The sequence below is a fragment of the Lutjanus erythropterus genome, chromosome 5 (genome assembly GCF_056507025.1).
Source record: "Lutjanus erythropterus isolate fLutEry1 chromosome 5, fLutEry1.hap2, whole genome shotgun sequence".
Lineage (NCBI taxonomy): Eukaryota > Metazoa > Chordata > Actinopteri > Lutjaniformes > Lutjanidae > Lutjanus > Lutjanus erythropterus.
The window spans coordinates 9,364,938-9,383,090 of NC_139321.1; the positions used below are offsets into that span (position 1 = coordinate 9,364,938).

The following is an 18,153-nucleotide window of genomic DNA, read 5'->3' on the forward strand; positions in this document are numbered from 1 at the left end:
AGTCAACTAGTCTAAAGATAAGAAAACACAGTTAAAATTAAGCACAGTTTATTAATTGATTGAATGTTAAACTTGAATAAATAAATCATACATCCCACTAAAATGTGAGCCACTTTGACCATGCATTACAAACCATGCATATTATCCTACAAAAACATGTAACGAGCAACGAAATGTGTCAACATTTCAGACTGGGCAGGATCAGAGCACCTGCGGGTAAATGACAAGCTGATGTTAGCTGCCACACAGTGTGGCTAACATTAGCGGTGTGTTAGCAGGTGAGCACCAGCAGCCTGCTCTCCTTCAAGGTTAATATGCACATGCCTGAGCTGAATGTGGTAATGCAATGCAGGTCGAGTGGTTATATGCCACTTTACTCCTTCACTCCTCCATACGACCTTATTTTCTTTTTCTGGATCAAAATGCCGCCAAACTGTGCTGTTTATGAAATGTTATCCATCTCACTTTCCTGGGACGTCAACATCCAGGACTTTCATTTCTTGAGGCCTCAAAAATAGGGAGGATTTTGAAAACAAAGCAGTGAAGAATGTAAGTTTCATACTGACTTACAAAGAATAAAAATAACAAAATAAGTACATGTTTTTTGGCAGACAGGTGTCTGCAGGTGACTTATAACAGACACTTGTTAGCTGGAAAACTCAGTGGGAACACAGCATTTAGACTTCCCTAGTCCAATTTCAAATATGATAACAAAAAGCAGCACAAAAAATTATGTTTTTTCTAATGGTATGTTAGTATTTTGAGGAACCAGGTTATGATTTCTGGAAGAACACATGGATATATGTTTTTGGCGCTTAAGCACCACAAGCTGCCATTTAATCACATTATAATGGAGAGAAGGCAGACATCTCTATGGCCAATATCTCTGCAACTCAGCAACTCACTCCAAAACAATGTAGATGAATAAAAAAGCACTGCGGGTAGAGGAAAAATTAGATTTTTGATTCTGGGGCGAAATGGCCCTTTAAGTTGCACTTGGTAAACTCCGCCAGCTGCTGAAATAGACAGCATTTCTACACGATGGTGAAGATAAGGCAGTGAGTTCGCCTCTGTAAAGAGAAAAGTGAAGCACGTGTACTGTAGTGTCTAAAATATAGAATGCAGCGCTCTGCGGTACGCGGTGAAAAAAGTGTCCTTGTCCTTGCAGTGTAAACTGACAGAGAGGAAAATAGCCATTATAGCACTCTGTTTCCAGCAGACTAACCCAGCCCTGGTGTTGGGAAGGATCCGCTTTACCATGCACGCCAATGATTTGCAGGCAATTGGCATTAGCTCCTGCTCTCAGGTGCATGCATGCCTTATTATAGTGATATAGCCCATGATAATGATAGACCGTGGCTGAATATCTGAGATATGAGTGGCCTCTCTCTACCTGCCGGGCTTTTAATCAAAAGGACTCCGCATTTCTACGTCCTGGCCTTGTTGAAGCATAGCTAAGCTAATGTAATTCTAATAGAGAGCTGAAAAACTCTCCAACTTTAATCCACTTTTTCCTCCCTCTCCATGCTATGTATATTTAAATTGAAATAACTTTTTACTGCAGCTGGATAAGTAGTCTTTGTGTGCCTCCAGCACTTTGCTCTCTTTACTGATGGATGAGGCTTTGCTTCTGCAGAGAGAGAGGGAGTTAGATGGCGAGGAGCGCGTAGAAAAGGAAATAGACAAAAAGAGGAGGGAAGAATGTTAAAGGGATGTTGCAAGAGAGAAGGAGGGGGAAAGGGGATGGTGAAAAGAGAAGGCTGACAGAGACAAAGATGGAGAGATGAACGAAAAGAAAGGGTATTAACATACGCACCAAATCTGATCAAAATGTCAGAAAAGAATAATAGAGCTGAATTGGAGTCCCTGTAGTTTAAATATGCGGTGCAAATACGAATCATTTGGCTGTTATTATGAGTCTATTCACTCTTCTCCTCCTTTAGGGAGCTCAGCTATTAGAGGTGAGGAGATTGTGTATTGTGAGAAAGTAGACTTTTTAGTCTCTGAGGTTATCCTCTTCTATCGCTTGTGTTTTTTTTTTCTCTCACCTATATCCAATGGCTCACCCCCAACTCTGTTTGTCTGAATTTTCTTCGACTTTTTTTTTCCTCACTCCCCGTCCCCCGTGCCTCTTTTACCGTTTCTTTCCTTCCAACGCTAAATTCCTCCATTTGTTCCCCTGCCTCTCATTTTCTCTTTCCACTCACACTTCTCTTTTTTTTTTTTTCTCACGCTTGTGTCTCCCCCACCCACCTGTTTCGGCAGAGCTGTGCCCGGTGCCATGTGGCAGCCACGGCGTTTGCTCGGAGGGCCAGTGCCAGTGCGAGGAGGGCTGGATCGGCGCTGCGTGCGACCAGAGAGCGTGCCATCCGCGCTGTGAGGAGCACGGCCAGTGCCACGACGGCACCTGCATCTGTCAGCCCGGCTGGGAGGGAGAACACTGTAACATTGGTGAGCTGCACGTGTGCATGTGGGAGTGTTTAATTATTCTTTGTGATATTTTGATTAGTATGATTAATAGGATTTAAAAAAAAAAAAAAAAAGGTGTCTCCGTCGGAATAATTTCCATTTACAATCGCTTTCTCTCAATTCTCACTTTTTTCTCCCCACAGTAACTCACGATTTGGACGTGGTTGTGAAAGGTAATTCATCTTTATTTAGGATTTAAATTCCATATTGTGCTCCTCTGACACGCTCACAAATTCCTGTGTGTGTTTGTGTGCGTGCACGTGGGTCACACCTTTTCAGACGGCTGCCCGGGGTTGTGCAGTGGGCACGGGCGCTGTACCCTGGAGCAGAGCGGCTGGCGCTGCGTCTGCCAGACTGGATGGAGTGGGCCTGGATGCAGCGTTGTCATGGAAACTGACTGCAGTGATGGAACAGACAACGACGGAGGTGACATTCTAACATCATCTATCATTTTCTATCTCTTTTTTCCTCTTTCTTACCTCTTTCATTGCTGTCTTCCTGGCAGACTGTCCATTCCGTTCCATTACTTCTCCTCCTGTTTGTCCTGCCGCAAAATCTGCCTCATTGTGCCTCCCCTTCATCCCTCTGTGCTGTCCCGGTCCTGCTGAGACTCCTGTAGAGTCCTGCTGGTCATTATTATATTGAATATGTATTTGTGTGTGTGTGTGTGCGGGTGCGTTTTTGCAAGTGTGTATGTCTGTTTTTTTTTTCCTATCACAGCTAAATGTCTAATATGCATACCACCTGCTAGGATAAAAGGCATTCAGAAAGATTTTCACAAGTCTAAATAGAACAAACCATGCAGCATAGATGTCTGCTTTCTTGCTCATGCGGTGTTTGGTGACAGGTGAGAGGTATGTGTCGCTCAGACTCGTTGCTGTTGTTCTATCCTCAGGTGAAGAGACAAGAAAGGAGCATTTCAGCGGTAGCGGGAGTTCCTCTCATTACAGTCTTTTCCTCACCATTTCAGACTGTTCTCCAATGCATAACAAGTTTTTAAGAATACACTACAATATTACATTGCTCTCAACTGTGCCCATTCACTTTGAAACTCCATCAAATATCCATTATGGACATGCCCGTTAAGCCGCTGCTGTAATCCATCACTGCAAACAAGGTAGTGTCGCTTTTGTGTGGAGTAAAAGCTTCCTTGTTTTTGTTTTTTTTTCATGTGGTTCCGTGTTTTGTGATGTGTGGCGTTAGAATCAGTGCAGGCGGCAGCAGCAGGAAACCTCAAACACACACAGATTTTTGTGTAGTCCTTTTTTTTCAGGTGGTGCGGGGTGCTGATAGCTGCAATGTAACCTGTTTTCTCCCTTGCACACTGTTTACCAAAGCTCCATGACTGACTGAGCCGAAAATTCAGAGTGTCAGTGTAGATGGCTGCTCAGAACATGAATTACAGGTCCTTACCCTGGATTAGAACCTCAGAGCCATACAATAAAAAACAAACATCAGATGGACTATACAATCATGGCTGAATAAAGGAAACAAGTCATAGCAGGAGTGTGGCCTGCCAACAGTGTAGGCACTGATGGTTTTTGTATGAATGGATTATATTCTATCTCATTGTTCTGATTGTGTTTTGTTATTCATGGATGTTCCATGTGTGGTGTTTAAGAAATAAAAGACTGTCACACTGTGCACCTAATACATTTACAAACTGCACATTAACGTATTAACTCTTAATTCAGTCACACCTTAGACCAGCAATTACAACATTTTCCCAAAAGAACAATTTATAGACTCAGAAACATGGTATTCCCTTTCAATTATCACTTATGATCCACCAGAAGTGCGTTGTGGTGTCTGTATATGCAAAAATCCTTGCCCTCTGCCTGTATTTCTCATTATTTCACGGTGCTCAGAAGCTCTTTTCCAAAACAAAACAACAGTATTTGACAATCTGGGAATATCTCACCCTTTCTAACGGTCTGTTGTGAACGTACAGCTCACTTCAGTTCCAACAACCTCACCACAAACATGTCTGGACATGTTAGATGGACCATCCATGTTTCAGGTTGTTTTTCTGGTGGTAGTGGTGTTTGACACTGAGACAGCGGAGTGTTTCAGAGCAGAGAAAACTGCTCATTTTTTCCATGATAATATCACGTTTTTGTCAAACAATCTTTAAGTAGAATCATCATACACGGATACAGAAGTTTTGTATGTTTGTTTGATGTCGCCCAAGTTGCCAGATCTTCTGTGAAACACAATTCACGCACAACTTCACTTATAATTGTAACGCATCTGTCTGTTGGCAAACCCACAACCCAGTTCAAGGGGTGTGTGTGTGCGCAGCTGCTTTCTACACAGGCAGGCGGGCCAGTTAATGTTAGCGTTAATGCTAGCTGTAGTCAAAATGTCAGGGCTGGAAGCGTCCCACCGCAAAAAAGTCTGGAGTGGGAAAAATTATGTGAGCCAACATATCTGTTCCCAACAGCAACCCCCCAACCCCCCATCAAAATACCCTTCCGTATTTTGAAAATTGTCTGTTAGCAGGCATGTTCTGAACCCTTTCTCAGGTTACCTTTTTAAATGTGACTCTTTGGATGTGGTATAAGTCTGCCACTGCACACATTTTTCAGGACTAAAGCCCAGGTCTAAAGTCCCCCGTCGCTACGGGAAACAACAACCAAAATAGCAACCTACATGCTGAAAATGGCAAATTAGCACCGTTGTCGCTAAGGGTACAAACATAAACAAGCTAGCAACTGTTATCTTTTCTTTTCAAAACAAGTCCCCGGGCAACACTATTTTGCAGGAGCGCCATCGCTGCATATTGGGCCTGGTGTTGCCTGAGACGATTGATTGGTTTAGGGAAATACAAACATGCCAGAGCTTTTTCTTTCCCCCTGTAGCAGAATGATAATGTGCAGAACGAGAACTTTCTTCAACACTGAGCGCTCTGGAGGTCTGGCTGTGGGAGACTACTACTTTAAATGGGTATCCTAAAGCTTTTACACATAAAGGTCACTGTGCAGGTCATGAAGATGACTGGAAAAAGTTATATAATGTCTTCTGTAGCTCTGCAGTTTTGTCCAGTCTGAAGATGTCATCAGGGGAAATCTCAGACTGGCTTTGGAGACTACAGATGTGAAATAAAACGACTTAGGATGTAGAGTTTAAAGGAATCAGTTCAGCATCAAGATAATATACATTGATGCAGAGAGTTAGATGAGAAGATCAATATAAGTCTGTATCTGTCCATTCGATAAAAGGAACAGCAAGTTCTCGTCTTTACAGAGATTCCAAGCAAACCAAAAAAAGCAGGAAGGGTCATTACATAATGAACGAACATTATATGCTCTGCTTGGTGCCAGACTTTGGTGCCAGTTCTATCGAAGCTTATGTCTATAATCATGTTTGAACATTCTGTAAAGACCAGCAGCAAATAAACGAATTGTGCCCAGTGTTATTCTCTGAAGTGAGTCCTTTCCTTTTTTTTTTTTTTCTAGAGGCATTTCTTTATCAAAGGTCATACTACATAGATATGTTGGGCTTTAGTGTGATACTCCCATAAGCTTCAATGGAACCGACACCAAAGTCAGGCACCAAGCCGAGCGTAGATTCTTCTTAATGATGTAATGACCATCCCTTCTTTTTTAGTTTCTTTGGAAAATTCCACAAGTCGCTGCCCTTGGCCAACAACATATAACCCCCCACTGAAACCACAAGTTGTGATCGTGGTTTTTGCATGGATAAAACCAATTAGATTTTTAATTAGTGAGCTTTAGGGGTTCTTTGAGATAGATTTTTTTTTTACCTGTGAACAGAGCCAGCAGAGCCAGCCTCTGATTTCAGTCAGAGCCAGCACTAGGATTGTGGTGGTCCTAAACAAGATTTTGTTTTTGACCCGTAAATCCTTCAAGCAACTCCACCAAATCACTCATACTGTTCATAACTGAAAGACTACACACACTTTGCTAGTTAGCTAGGTTACTTATGTGATGTTTTCTTGGAACATAAAAGGCGTGTTTTGATTTGGAATGAATTAAACTGAACTTAGCCACAATAATTTAGAGAGAGAGATCCCCCCCCCATCACATTGGCAGAAATGGGCTTCCACAAAGAGAGACAGCGCTTGAACAACATAGACAAGTGTATGTAACACAGATCTAACCATTTGTTACTGTTAACAGAGACTCCAGTCTGCCATGTAAGCCTTAGAATTGTTGAAAACCATTAGGCTTCATGATCAAAGTTTATATCATGTAGGCAATTCTGTCTATATTCACATGATCCCTTTCCCGCACCGGTCTGCCTGAGCACGTTTTGTCTGTCTCGTTCTCCCTTAAACACTTAAATAATCCGATTTTCCAACAGGTTCGTACCAGCCTCGAAATCTCACTCACCACTGGTTATGTGCTCAGTGCTACATTTAATGTTACCCAGTCAGAAAATCTTAAGAGAAGACACAGTCTAAAGACTGTATTGACAGGAAAGGGCCCCCTGTAGGGGTTGTGGCCCTAAGCAACCGCATAGAAAGTTTATACCAGTGCCTGGCCCTGATTGCGTTTTTTTTTTATGCTAAGCTAAGCTAACCGGCTGTTGAATGTAGCCTTAAATTGAACACACACATATATGAGAGCAGCATCGATCCTTTCTGCAAGAAAACGTATATCCCATATTGCCTGAGCACTCCTTCACAGTAAGCTATGATTGTATGCATCATGGGAAGTGTAGGGTTGTGTGTTTATGTAGTTTGATCCTCATTTGGACTGAAAATCAGGAAACATCAGCCTCTGCTTCTGTGAATATAACTTCATTATATTTTAAAATCTGTCTCTTATGAGTCCCACACACTATGGAAGTGCAGCACTAAATTGCTGGACTACCTCTTGAATACATATGTGTTGATTTGATTTAATATGAGATTTTCTTTCTCTCTGTATGAGTAGGTATAAGTGGAGGTTGAGGTGGTGAGTGGGTGGGAGGAGGACGGGACAGGTTTCTCTCTGCATTACGCTCAAACAAAAAATGCATTAAAGTATATACTGTAAGGCACTATATGAAAAAAGAAATATACATACTGTATGGCATTATGTGGTATTATAATGGAATATGAATATTGATGAGCTTCCTTGAGTGTCTGTACTGTAGGTATCAAACAGTTCAGCTCAGGGATGATTATGCCGGAGAAAAGACTCACTAACAAAGCCTTATGGAGACCATTTACACTTCTCTTATCTTTCTATCCTTCCACCTCTCTGCACAGCTTTTCAAATGCCATAATTTTCAACCACACAATTCAGCCATCTCCCTTAATTGGCAGATATACTGTAGGCTCTCATAGCCTCCTCTCACAGCAATCTTTTTGTCTCTGAAGATAGACAGAGATGGAAAGATGCTATCACAAGTAATCAGAGAATAAAGAGGAACTTTGAAGAAAGAGTTTCAATTATTCCGCCTGGACGGGGGAGCGGAGTGCATGTATTGTTCTTCCTCTTGACAAAACAGCATTTTTCCACATGTGAGGCAGTGAAATCACATGCCCATTCACATTTATATATGTTCAAAATCCACATTTCTGCTGCGCTTCTTTGTTTGTGTGATGGTTAACAAGCACGCCTGCACAATAAGCTACAAACCCACACGTTCTTTTAATGACAATGATATTAGAAATTCAATTAATAACTGCGCTTTCAAGTTGAAGTAGTGAATCTTATGGAAATCAACCATTGTACTATGCTACCTTTGTAGGAGGAGGTTATAATAGAATATTGTTGGCCTTTAGCTCTCTGCTCTGGGGTCAGATGCATTTAAATGTCAGCACTGTTTCCTGCCTTTTCAGAAACAGGCTTGAAATAGGAAACACAAATGCCAGCCTGGCTCCTATTACCTGCAGCCTCGCTTTGTATCTCATTGTTTACGCCGGACTTCAATGGATCACATTCAAATAAAGCCGGTGATTCAGGTCTGATTTATAGCAATAGATGCTGTAATTGCATGCAAATGCCCTCTAATGAATCTCATTTGATTGATAATTGTGATAATGATGATACATGCGCAGTTCATTGTTGCAGATTATATTACTCCAGTAGAGTTACTCGCCGGCCAGCCGTGTAAAAAATTATTTCTCAGCAGTTCTCAGGTTTTATGGTGTCTTCTGCACGTCTTTCCATTGTGGATATATGCAGAGCTTTGGCCTTTAGAATAGAAATTTGGTCTCAGCACCTTAGTCACTTAAATCTATTAAAGCCTGCATAATATGATGCATAATAAAGATGCTAATGTCTCACCTTTATTAAAGGGATAGTGTGCATTAATTGAGGTGGGGTTGTATGAGATACGTATCAATAGTCAGTGTATTACCTACAGTAGATGGCGGTCAGCACACCCCCAGTTTTAAGAAGCAGCAGGAGTCCCCCTGTAGGAAGATAAGCACCACTGCTGCACTTTTCATTGTTGAAGTTGCGGTAAGAAAAAAAGGTAGGGTTAAATAAAACTGGAATCTTTCTTCCATTGTTTACACAGTACAGGAATTGTGGGTAGACCGGAAACAGAAACAAAAACATATGATTGGTTGATGTGTTGCCCTGTCATTGGAGTGCTGAGATAAGTTGGGATCAGCTCAACTTTGATCTGTTTTGCCTCACGCATGACGCTAAGTTGGGCATCACTTTCTGGATTTGTGCCACTGGCCTCCAGTGAAAATGAATTGTAGCAGTAGTGTGAACATACTGTTGGTGTGTGCGATGTTTACCATCATTTACCTTGCTGTTAGATAGCCTTTTGTGACAGGAAACTGCCAAAATATCCCCAACCAACCAGACTCCATTGCCAAAATCGGTCATCTTACTGTGCAGAACACGGGGGTTGCTTGTCTACTGCTGCCTTTATCTGATAGTTAGTTTGTGTTATTGTGTGATTTCGGTGAATTTGAATCCTTTTACAACACAAAAGTCATACAATAACACAAACAAACTAACTGATCGAGGCAGCAGTAGACCAGCAACTCCTGTGTTCTGTGAGATAAAGTTACTATGTAAGTCAAAGGAGTCTGGTGCCTTTGTGGAGAGCAATATTTTGCTTATATAAAGGTGTTTTCCCATCAGAAGAAACCATCTTACAGCAAGGTAAAGCGTTGAAAATATTATGAATATGTCATACACTTAAATGGGACCATTTTAGGTGGTTAAAATACATTTTGCTGCTCATTGCTTAGCTTCTTGACACTGATTCTCCTGCTGTTTTTCCAAACTGGGGGTGTTCTGACCACCATCTACTACTGTAGGTAATACACTCATGGATAAGTACCTCATACAGCTCCCAAACTATCCCTTTAACGTCTCACCTATATTTACTGTGTAAATTCAAGTACCCTCTAAACAACCATCTCTTCACATAAAAACAGTTTTTATCACTGTATTTTATTTGATACACTGTGATCTTCCTTTGGCTTTCAGATGGCCTGACGGACTGCGTCGACCCCGACTGCTGCGAGCAGCTGAGCTGCGGCTCTGACCCTCTGTGCCACGGCTCGGCCGACCCCTTGGCCCTGTTGCAGCAGAGCCCGCTGCCCCCCACCGCACCCCCCTCGCCCGCCAGCACACACACACACAGCTTCTACCGCCGCATACGCTTCCTCCTTGGCAAAGCGGCCACACACACTCTCCCCGGAGACGTGCCCTTTGATACCAGGTATGTGCTTGTTTACTCTTTGTGTTGCCTGAGTCTGCATGTGCATGCGAATACCTTCATGTATTTGTCTTGTGTACGTCTGTGTCCTTGGCTCGTCCTATTGTGTAGTATGTTGAGAGACACGAGGAGCAGATAATGAAGTAAATATCTGTTAATGCATTAAATTGTCCATCACCTACTATTTGTTTAATGACAGTGTGTGCGTTTGCATGTGAATGAGGCTTGTCGTGTGTTCACATGCCTGTGCACACATCTGTGATCTGTGTTCCCCTGGAGATTAGTCAGTCACACGGTAGTACATTGTCCTCCGGTATCAGTGTCAGGCTACAACTGCTGCGGAGTATTTGTTTGTTACATATTAATGCTTAATGTATCATTCAGTTACACCAGTCGTGAAGGTGTCACCATTAATTTTTCAGTGGCCTCTCACCGCCATCTAAGAGGGGAAATACATCTCACCGACGTGATGATGACCTAGAAAGTTTGGTTTGGGAAAACAAGAAGTGATGCCTCTCTGAAAAAAAATTGCAAAGTGCATTTTTTTTCTCCCCTGGTTCACTTGTAGAATAAACAAATAAATTAATTATGTGGCTGTTTTTTCAGAGGGGAAATCGATGGTAGCTTTCAGGACAGGAGTAACAAACGGGGCAATGCAGCCACCCGGGGAAACCTCACCATCCTTCATTTATCCCTCTTCTGGAGTAACAGATAGGCTCCATCTATGAACACGTGTGTGTGTGTGTGTGTGTGTGTGTGTGTGTGTGTGTGTGTGTGTGTGTGTGTGTGTGTGTGTGTGTGTGTGTGTGTGTGTGTGTGTGTGTGTGTGTGTGTGTGCTTGTCCGTCTACATCTGTCTTCATTTGACCAGTTCAGCGATTATTCCAGATTTAAGCAGTGTATTTCACACTTTACCTGCAAAAATCAAGACAAATATTTCAAAATAGTGATGTGACTGATGGTTTAAGGGCTATTTAAAGAACAACACAGCCCTTTTTTGCTGCAGGTACCACTGTCACTGTAATATAAACATGATGTGGAGGTTTTGTTTTTTATATGACAGGGTGTTGAAAGGTTTTACTGTGGGTGAGGCTATATTTATGGTCCTTGTATCCTGGCAATCTCTAGCAGATTTCTCTGTGCTAAAGAAGGGAATTGTACTGAGCAGAATAAATGCAGTTGCTTTTTCTTCATGCACAAGGTCGTTGGCTAGTGCCTCGCACAATATGCCTCTCTCTTCAAACAATGATTATGTTCTCCATCATTGTAAACCTGTCATCTCTCCCATTCTTTGTGCATCTCTTTCTCTCAGCGTCCCTCTCTCTCTCTCTCTCTGTGTCTGTCTTTGTTTTTCCAGTCGGGTAGCTGTGATTCGAGGTAGCGTCGCGTTGCAGGATGGCTCTCCTCTGGTTGGAGTCAACATCACCTTCCCACAGCATCCAGAGTACGGTTACACGATCAGCAGGCAGGATGGAAGGTAAAGATGTCTACAAATAAACCACATGAGAAACTGCAAAAATAGGCTGATTCTTTTATCTTTGAAAAAGTTAACGTCATAGCTGGATTAAGATTTTAAGACAGGTTGAGGTAGTTTTGTAATGATTCAAAACAAATACACTTCACAATAATTCAGTACTTATAACACCATATTAAGTTGAACCAACAATTCTTCAGTCACCCTGAAGAAGACTGCAAACAAATTTGATGTCCTTTTACATTTTCTCAGTTTGAAAAGTAAAAGTTATTTTGTTCCGGCATTGGCACAGTAACAAAAATTAATTGATGTTACAAATTTAACTGATTAAAAATGTGTTTGTCGGTAATTAACAGAGAGTCTAGAAATGGCAGTGATTGCACCTAATTTGACGCTGTTTTGTCTGGCATAGACATTTTAGAGAAAAAACAAGAAAAAAATTGAAAATGAATCAAATATTAGAGACAAACTTGCATTTTGCATCTAATCAGTTATTAATGGTTAATTCATTAATGCTCAGTTTAGGAAAAAGCAAAGAATTTGCACCCATAACAATCTGTAAAACTGCTTCCAGTGAATTTCTCAGATTTTAAGGGTAAAGGGGGCTAAAATCAGTAACCTTCATTATTGTTCACAGTGTTTTCATTATTTTGAAAACAAGCAACCATGACTTAATTAAACGTGTATTAGAGATACACAGCAAGTTTTCATCAGATGCATTTTCTTCAACCATAAAAATGAAGTGTCTCAGGTGGGTTTTAACTCTCAAATAATGCATGCTGGGAGGTCCGCTAATATGCTGATCATGTTTCTTTAGAAAGTGAATTTAATGAGTTGACTCTGCACAGCACATCCATTCAGCTCATAAGTTCTGAAGTATTAAACATTCACAAGTACTAAACATAAACATTTATTTAACTTGTATATTTCCATTAAGCTAAAGAGAAAGTATTAGTCAAGATGGTTCTTTTATTATTCCCCTCATGCACTAATCTTTTTGCATCTCGACGTCTTCTAACTCCTTTAGTTTTGACCTGGTGACTTTGGGCGCCATGTCTATAACCCTGATGTTCCAGCGCCCGCCCTTCCTGCCGCAGACACGCACCATCTGGACGCCCAACAACAACTTCCTGGTCCTGGATCAAGTGACCATGTCCAGGGAGGAAGTTCAACCTGCTAAGTGTGACATCAGGAGTGTTTTGAGTCCCTACCCTCTGGTGCTGCCCTACCCGCTTCCCAGATACACCGGAGCGTGTGCAGAGAAGGGACCAGCAGTGCCTGAGCTACAGGTACAAAACCCCTACAATCAGAATATCTATATAAAATGCCCTAAAAAGTATTAAATAGTCTGTTTGGGAAGATATTAAATATGTATAGATGAATGTGGTCTAAAATTCACTCCAAGCGCAAAATGCCTGTACATTTAATCTTTGGTGATATCAACAATAGTTCAACTAAAACACCTTTTTTGTCCTGTTGCAGTCTTTTATGATTTTGCTATTTGTATTCAGGTACAAACAGATATGCTCAAAAGCTGGTGACTAACGAAGCATCTGTCTGGATGGCGTGGAGGAGCTAGCGAGTTCACTAACCTGCAAACACTGCAGTTTCTGTGGGTTTGCTTTCTCTGTCTCCGGAGCTTTTGTTAAGAGCAAGAGCAAGTCTCATTCATGTCATCGCACCCGTCAACTTGAACTGGTGATTTGCTCCACTCATATTTGGGCAAAAGACGAGCTGTAAAAAGTTATCATCTGTCCAGTCTCCAAGAAGCTGACTAAATTCATTATGGCAACAGACCTATTTTTTATTTTAATTTAAAATCTATTTATACACTAAAACAGTGGTTCCAAACCTTTCGTCCTTGGAGGCCCGGTGATTCTTTCTAAGAAAAGCATTGCAACTTTTTAAAGACTTTTGTACAAATTGTGATTTTAGTTAACTTGCAAATCTATTTTGACAACCTCCGAGCAGACAAAGCCTTGGAGACCCCCTGTGATTTTTGCCGCTTCCCTAAGGAGGGCCTGAACCCCAGGTTTGCAACCAATATACCATTAAACAGTGAACCATAATAATATAGAATATAATAATATAATACAGGCATCTAAATGACTTTCAGGATATAAATTTAAAAAACTAACTTGATACAACCTTATTTCACAGTCTGTCTGTAAAACAAATGTATTTTTTCACACTAATGAACATATCTGGGCACATCAAAAAGTCTTATATTTGACGATTGATGTAACATGTAGCCGTTCACGGCTTCGTGTCTACAGATGACAGGCAGTAAGACTGAAGCTTAGACTCAATTTGTAACAGCTCAGCAACAAACCAACCTGGTCCTACTGGATTTTGCAAATTTAGCTCAATTCATATTTGCCTCATGCAAATAAGGAAAATGCAAATTTGTGCTCCATCCATACACTTCCCCACCACTAAAGCAAATTAGGTGGCTGAAAGCCAGGTGTAGAGGTCAGACTGGTGATTATATATTTACCCTCCGATGTGACTCCAACGATTTTTTTTCACGGTGACCAAAACCTCACCCTGACCTCATTTCACTTCCAGCTAAAATTCTCGGTACACAATAAGTAGAAGAAGAAAGCAGAAAATGTCATGTCTAATATGCGCTACGGTCACGTGATCCTTTTGTGGCAGAGGAAAGTGATGTTTTTCCTCATAAATATTATTATTCATGTCTACGACACATCATCTGCGCAAAGTTCAAGCTCATCTCAAAATATCAGATGAGATTGGGAGGAACAGATCGTCAAAAACGATGGAACATTTTATCCTCGTGACAAATAACACCTGAGGACAAACAGGCAGCCAGCAAATAAATGGAAAGAACAGTACTTAGTTCTCACAGTGTGCTTATTTAACGCTTGCTGTGTTCACCTGTGTTAATAAATGGAATCAAAGCCTTTTAGACATCTTAGAGATAATTTAGTCATTTTAGAGATAATTTGATTTAAGGTAATCACTGACTCAAACTGCATCTGATTTTAGCCAAGAGAAATATTATCATGGATGAATAAGTATTTGATGATATGAGCGTGGCTTTTATCTGTTAGTCTGTAAGGTATAGGAAAAACAAGCTTTTTATTTCCCCCAGACTCTTTAAAAAGAAACCCATTATTTTGCAGACAGATATCATAATTCAGAGCTGATTCAAAATTATTCTTTGAAGAAGAACTATGTGATACATATATTTACTCCATTAAATCATAAAATGACCATCAGAGATTAAGGAAACATGCCAAATTCAAATACAAGCTTTTCTAACAACAACACTACAGCCATGTTCTCCTCCCCGTTTCACGTTTATTCACTTTACACAGAGGTAAAGATTAATACAGAATTACTTCAAATGTTTCCTGAATGAGTAAGTGTCTGTATATGAGTCATGAGAAATCATTAATAATCTTTTAGAAGGTGTAATTTGTTTACAGTTTTTAATTTAGCATTATTTCTTTGTGATCAGTAATTTATTGACGAAATATAGAAAAAAGAAACCCAAACAAAAATTCTAAATCACCAAGCGCAAAGAAAAAATTCCTACTAGGAACAAGAGCTGAATCGCAGGGATAAAGTAGGTAAATAAATAAATAAATAGGAACCTGCATTAGAGAAAACAAACAAAAGATAAATTAATTAAAGAATAGCTAGAAGTGTATTTAGACAAAAACTACAAAAAAAGAAAAAAAAAAGGCCAAAATGAAGACAAAATATGGTAAAATATACAAAAAAGAAGAAAGCAGAGGACTAATGTAAAGGCACAGACAGACAAAACATTGTATTGTGTAGTGATGCATTACTCAGCAATACATTGTTGTAATATTATTAACTTATGATTACAATTTACAAAGCAAATAATCCAAGTAACTCACAGCTGAACAACAACAAACAATAAAAGCTGTCTGGTTATTCTATGAATAAAGTAATATTATTATTTTAAAGGAGTAACAAAGTAAAAAGTGACTCCTTACACTTCCTGAGTGACTTGTCCAGCATCCTCAGCAATAACAACCTCATGCATTCTCGAAATAACAAGCAATGTTACAAAAAGGGAAGATTTTGGGATTAGTTAGTATTTAAGTCCCTGAATAATCTCAGTAGCTGTAGATCAAGTAGTCACACTATGGAAACTAGTGCTGCTGGGCTCCCTTCAGCTGAACTTCAACTCCAAAGTGTGTCTTTTACATCAACAAACTACTGAAAGATAAAAATCTTAGAGTGCGGGGCAGAGTCCTGCATGGGTCCAGTTTTACAAACCCGCCCACATCCACAAAGCTGAGTACCAGAAGCGACCCGGTACCTACAGCTATGCCCGAGCCTGCCCGGAACCATTCCTCAGACCCACGACTAAACCCGCATACAGTCACTCACTTTTCACTTGTTATTCACTTGTGTATTTCCTCAGCAGCGATGTGCCTAGCTTGTGGCTACCAGAAGCAAATACTTTTTATTACTGTTTAACAAGCAGCAGATCCACCGCCAGCATTACTCCCACAGTCTCTGATGGCACCAAATTTCTCCCAAAGATTCGTTGTTTGTTCGTAGTTTGTTGTCCAGTTTGTTGGTATTCTCCACTGGCTGTTTTTTCTTTCATGTCATCCATTTTAGCTTTAAGCTAGCATTCATCGCTGGCAGATCAAACAGTGACCTCCCATTGTTTGGCAGGATGTGAGGTCAACAATTAAAAAAAAATCCTGGCAGCTGATTAGATTTAATTATTAGCACATTTATATGAAAATACTGCACAATAATTTCTGATTTTCCAGGGAAAAAAACACACATTTTAGTATAGTATGTGTTCTAATCTTATTCTTACCCACTGCCCGTCTGCAGCTACTCCATTTTTACCTGTATCCATCCCCATGAATTTATAGAAATATATTTTTACCCATTATGCAACTTCTTGCGGATTACCCAGCAGGTTCCCTGTGCAAGATCCCGTTGTCGCTTGTCATTGTCAACGTAAAAAAGTTGTCTTTTAAAAAGAGTCTCTGGCAATCCGCCCGAGCTTTGAGTCCGGGGAGGAGGACGCAGGGAGAGACAACTGTCTCCAGTATATTGAAGTTGGACTGCAATACCCATTTTAAGCACTTTGTGTCAGTGTTACATATATCTCCATTAAAAAATGAACATTATTGTGACATAACACGTATTTGGTGTACTTGCTGCGCCTCACTGTCTGAGCTATTTCCCCCTGTACCTGCCACTAGCACTTATTAGGTGGGCTCATTATACAAAGTAATGATAAAACACCCTTCTTTTTGTATATTATTCTCTCTGTCCCTTTTCTCATTACTCCTCTCTCCGTCACCTGTATTTCTCACTCTGCTCTCCATCTTGTTCTTCCCTAGGCGGTGCAGGAAGAAGTTTCAATCCCAGGAGCTTTTGTGAAGCTGAACTATTTGAGCACCCGTGCTGCAGGCTACCTCTCTCTGCTGCGAATCCTCCTCACGCCTCCCTCCCCGCTGTCCCCCGTCTCTCCGTTGGGCGGTCTGTCGAAGGTGCACGTCCGCGCGTCGGTCCAGGGGAGGCTGTATCAGCGCTGGTATCCCGCAGGACCCGGTCTGGTCCACAGGCTGGTCTGGAACAAGACCGATGTTTACGGCCAGGAGGTCTGGGGCCTCACACACGCAACCGGTAGGTGGAATGTAAAATATAACGGGCCTGGTTCCAAATGTTTTCCTTATCTGAAATGCGAGAAAAATAAGTAAGCATCTTGGGCGGCCTCGTTGCGACGTCCCTGGTTCCCATGCCATCCATCATCTCGTTTTGTTTTCTTGTTTCTCTGCCCTCCTTTTTTGAATTAAAGGTAAAACAAATAAAGCAAACATCTGAGGCATGAAAAGCGCTTAACCATATGAAAATCTGAGTGAATCGGAAATGATCATAAATTAGTTAAAAAGGCAATCTGTCAAGTAATTAAACATCCAGATAATTATTAAAATGAAGAAATTAAGAAAAGTGAATGAAGAAAAATAAGAACAAATGAGACAATTAATAATAATAATGATGATGTCTTCTAATCTTGCAAGTTTATTAATGCAGTCATTTCATTGTAATGCTATTATTTAATAATTAGAATAATAATAATTTCTGCTTGAAACAGTTGTGTTTATTTTTCTACATTTGGGTGTGACAACAACAACAACAACTTTATGTTTTATAAACTGATTAAAGGCAGTTTTATTTAAGCTCTGGATATTATTATGTTGCAAGAATTTATTGATCTTGAGTAATAGTTTGACACGTTGGAAAATATGCTTGTTTGCTTTCTTGCCAAGAGTTAGACAATCAGATTGATGCCACTCGTCTGTCTTCACCGCGGGAGGCGTCCATGACGTCCCCCCCATTTCTGAAGAGCCGTTTTGAAGCTGTTAGTGTGGAGTGTGGGCGGAGCTAAATAAAGTGGCCACCTAGTCGCTAGCCATCTGTGATGGTACCCACCTGTCGCTCAAAGCGGACACGACCTTAATTGACCCTTCCAAAGTCCCGCCCCTTTTCACTCTGTGCTCCAATAACAGTTGACTTAGCTTAGATGTGCTACGTTAGTTA

General features: G+C 40.8%; 1 protein-coding gene across 1 annotated transcript in view; it reads left to right on the top strand.

Annotated features, from left to right (window-relative positions):
- tenm1 (teneurin transmembrane protein 1) overlaps positions 1-18,153 on the top strand; it is a 259,840-nt gene that overhangs the window by 158,839 nt on the left and 82,848 nt on the right. The window contains exons 12-18 of the mRNA XM_084718704.1: positions 2,266-2,451; positions 2,613-2,642; positions 2,749-2,895; positions 9,879-10,113; positions 11,467-11,586; positions 12,611-12,872; positions 16,953-17,238. Coding sequence (XP_084574830.1) covers positions 2,266-2,451; positions 2,613-2,642; positions 2,749-2,895; positions 9,879-10,113; positions 11,467-11,586; positions 12,611-12,872; positions 16,953-17,238 — 1,266 coding nt within the window. The remainder of the gene's footprint in view (positions 1-2,265; positions 2,452-2,612; positions 2,643-2,748; positions 2,896-9,878; positions 10,114-11,466; positions 11,587-12,610; positions 12,873-16,952; positions 17,239-18,153) is intronic.